The following is a 979-nucleotide window of genomic DNA, read 5'->3' on the forward strand; positions in this document are numbered from 1 at the left end:
TATACTTGATTCTACATAGATGAAGTAGTTGAATATACTTGATTCTACATAGATGAAGTAGTTGAATTCGTGAGACTCGAATTTTCTTCGAAAAAGATGAAGTTATTTCAGTTTGATAGGAGGTGAGAGAATGCTGGTGGGAAATAATTGATTAGCTTTATTTTTGGAAGTGATAAGGTGAGAGAGAATATTTATTATTATTCTATGGCTAACCCTTAATTTAAGTCACAATATTTTCTAATATAAATTCATACATAATTTTTAGGAAAGATAATTATGAATTCATACATAATTTTTAGGAAAGATAATTATGAATTATGGTAGTTATGAATTTTTCCCGAGGCAAAAACCCTCTCGACGCAACGTTGTGGCGTTGCGCTGATTTCTACAGAGGACCAGTTAAAAGCCCATCTTACTATATGTCTTCAAACTACAAATCTTCGAACTACAACAGAGTCGGAAAGGCAAAAACCTTCTCGACGCGACGTTGTGGCCTTGCACTGATTTCTACAGAGGACAATTCATCATCACCAAATTTCCAAGGTAATAGATTGTTTCTTTTTTCTGAAAACGACAATATATTGGGCTTGTAGCTCCTTATAATTTTATTTTTATCCTCTTTTCTATTGCTATTTCCAAATTTGTTGTTTCTTGATGTTAATCTTCCTTACAACCTCTTTTGACGTTTTATGGGGGTTTATTGGTATTCTCCTTGCCTTTAGAAGCGTAACTGGTGAAATACCCACGGCCAAACCACTGCTCATGATATCATATGAATGTATAGACCCAAAATAAAGTCTCTTTTGGTCTGTGAGTGCAATGACGTTGAATTATTGAGTATGCATATACATATATGTATATATAAATACATATATTTATATTATGCATATACATATATGTATATATACATACATATATTTATATTATACATTGCTTCTTCGGCCTGAACCGGCAATCCCTTAGATACAAGTGAGCTATT

General features: G+C 32.6%; 1 protein-coding gene across 1 annotated transcript in view; it reads left to right on the forward strand.

Annotated features, from left to right (window-relative positions):
* Window positions 1–317: 317 nt before the first annotated feature.
* The window catches only part of LOC111392358 (DExH-box ATP-dependent RNA helicase DExH10-like), an 8,218-nt gene continuing 7,556 nt past the window's right edge, over window positions 318–979 (forward strand). Inside the window, exon 1 of the mRNA XM_023017692.1 lies at window positions 318–543. Within this exon, the coding sequence (XP_022873460.1) occupies window positions 318–543 (226 nt within the window). The remainder of the gene's footprint in view (window positions 544–979) is intronic.

This window comes from Olea europaea, unplaced genomic scaffold (assembly GCF_002742605.1).
Source record: "Olea europaea var. sylvestris unplaced genomic scaffold, O_europaea_v1 scaffold922, whole genome shotgun sequence".
In the NCBI taxonomy this organism is placed as follows: Eukaryota; Viridiplantae; Streptophyta; class Magnoliopsida; order Lamiales; family Oleaceae; genus Olea; species Olea europaea.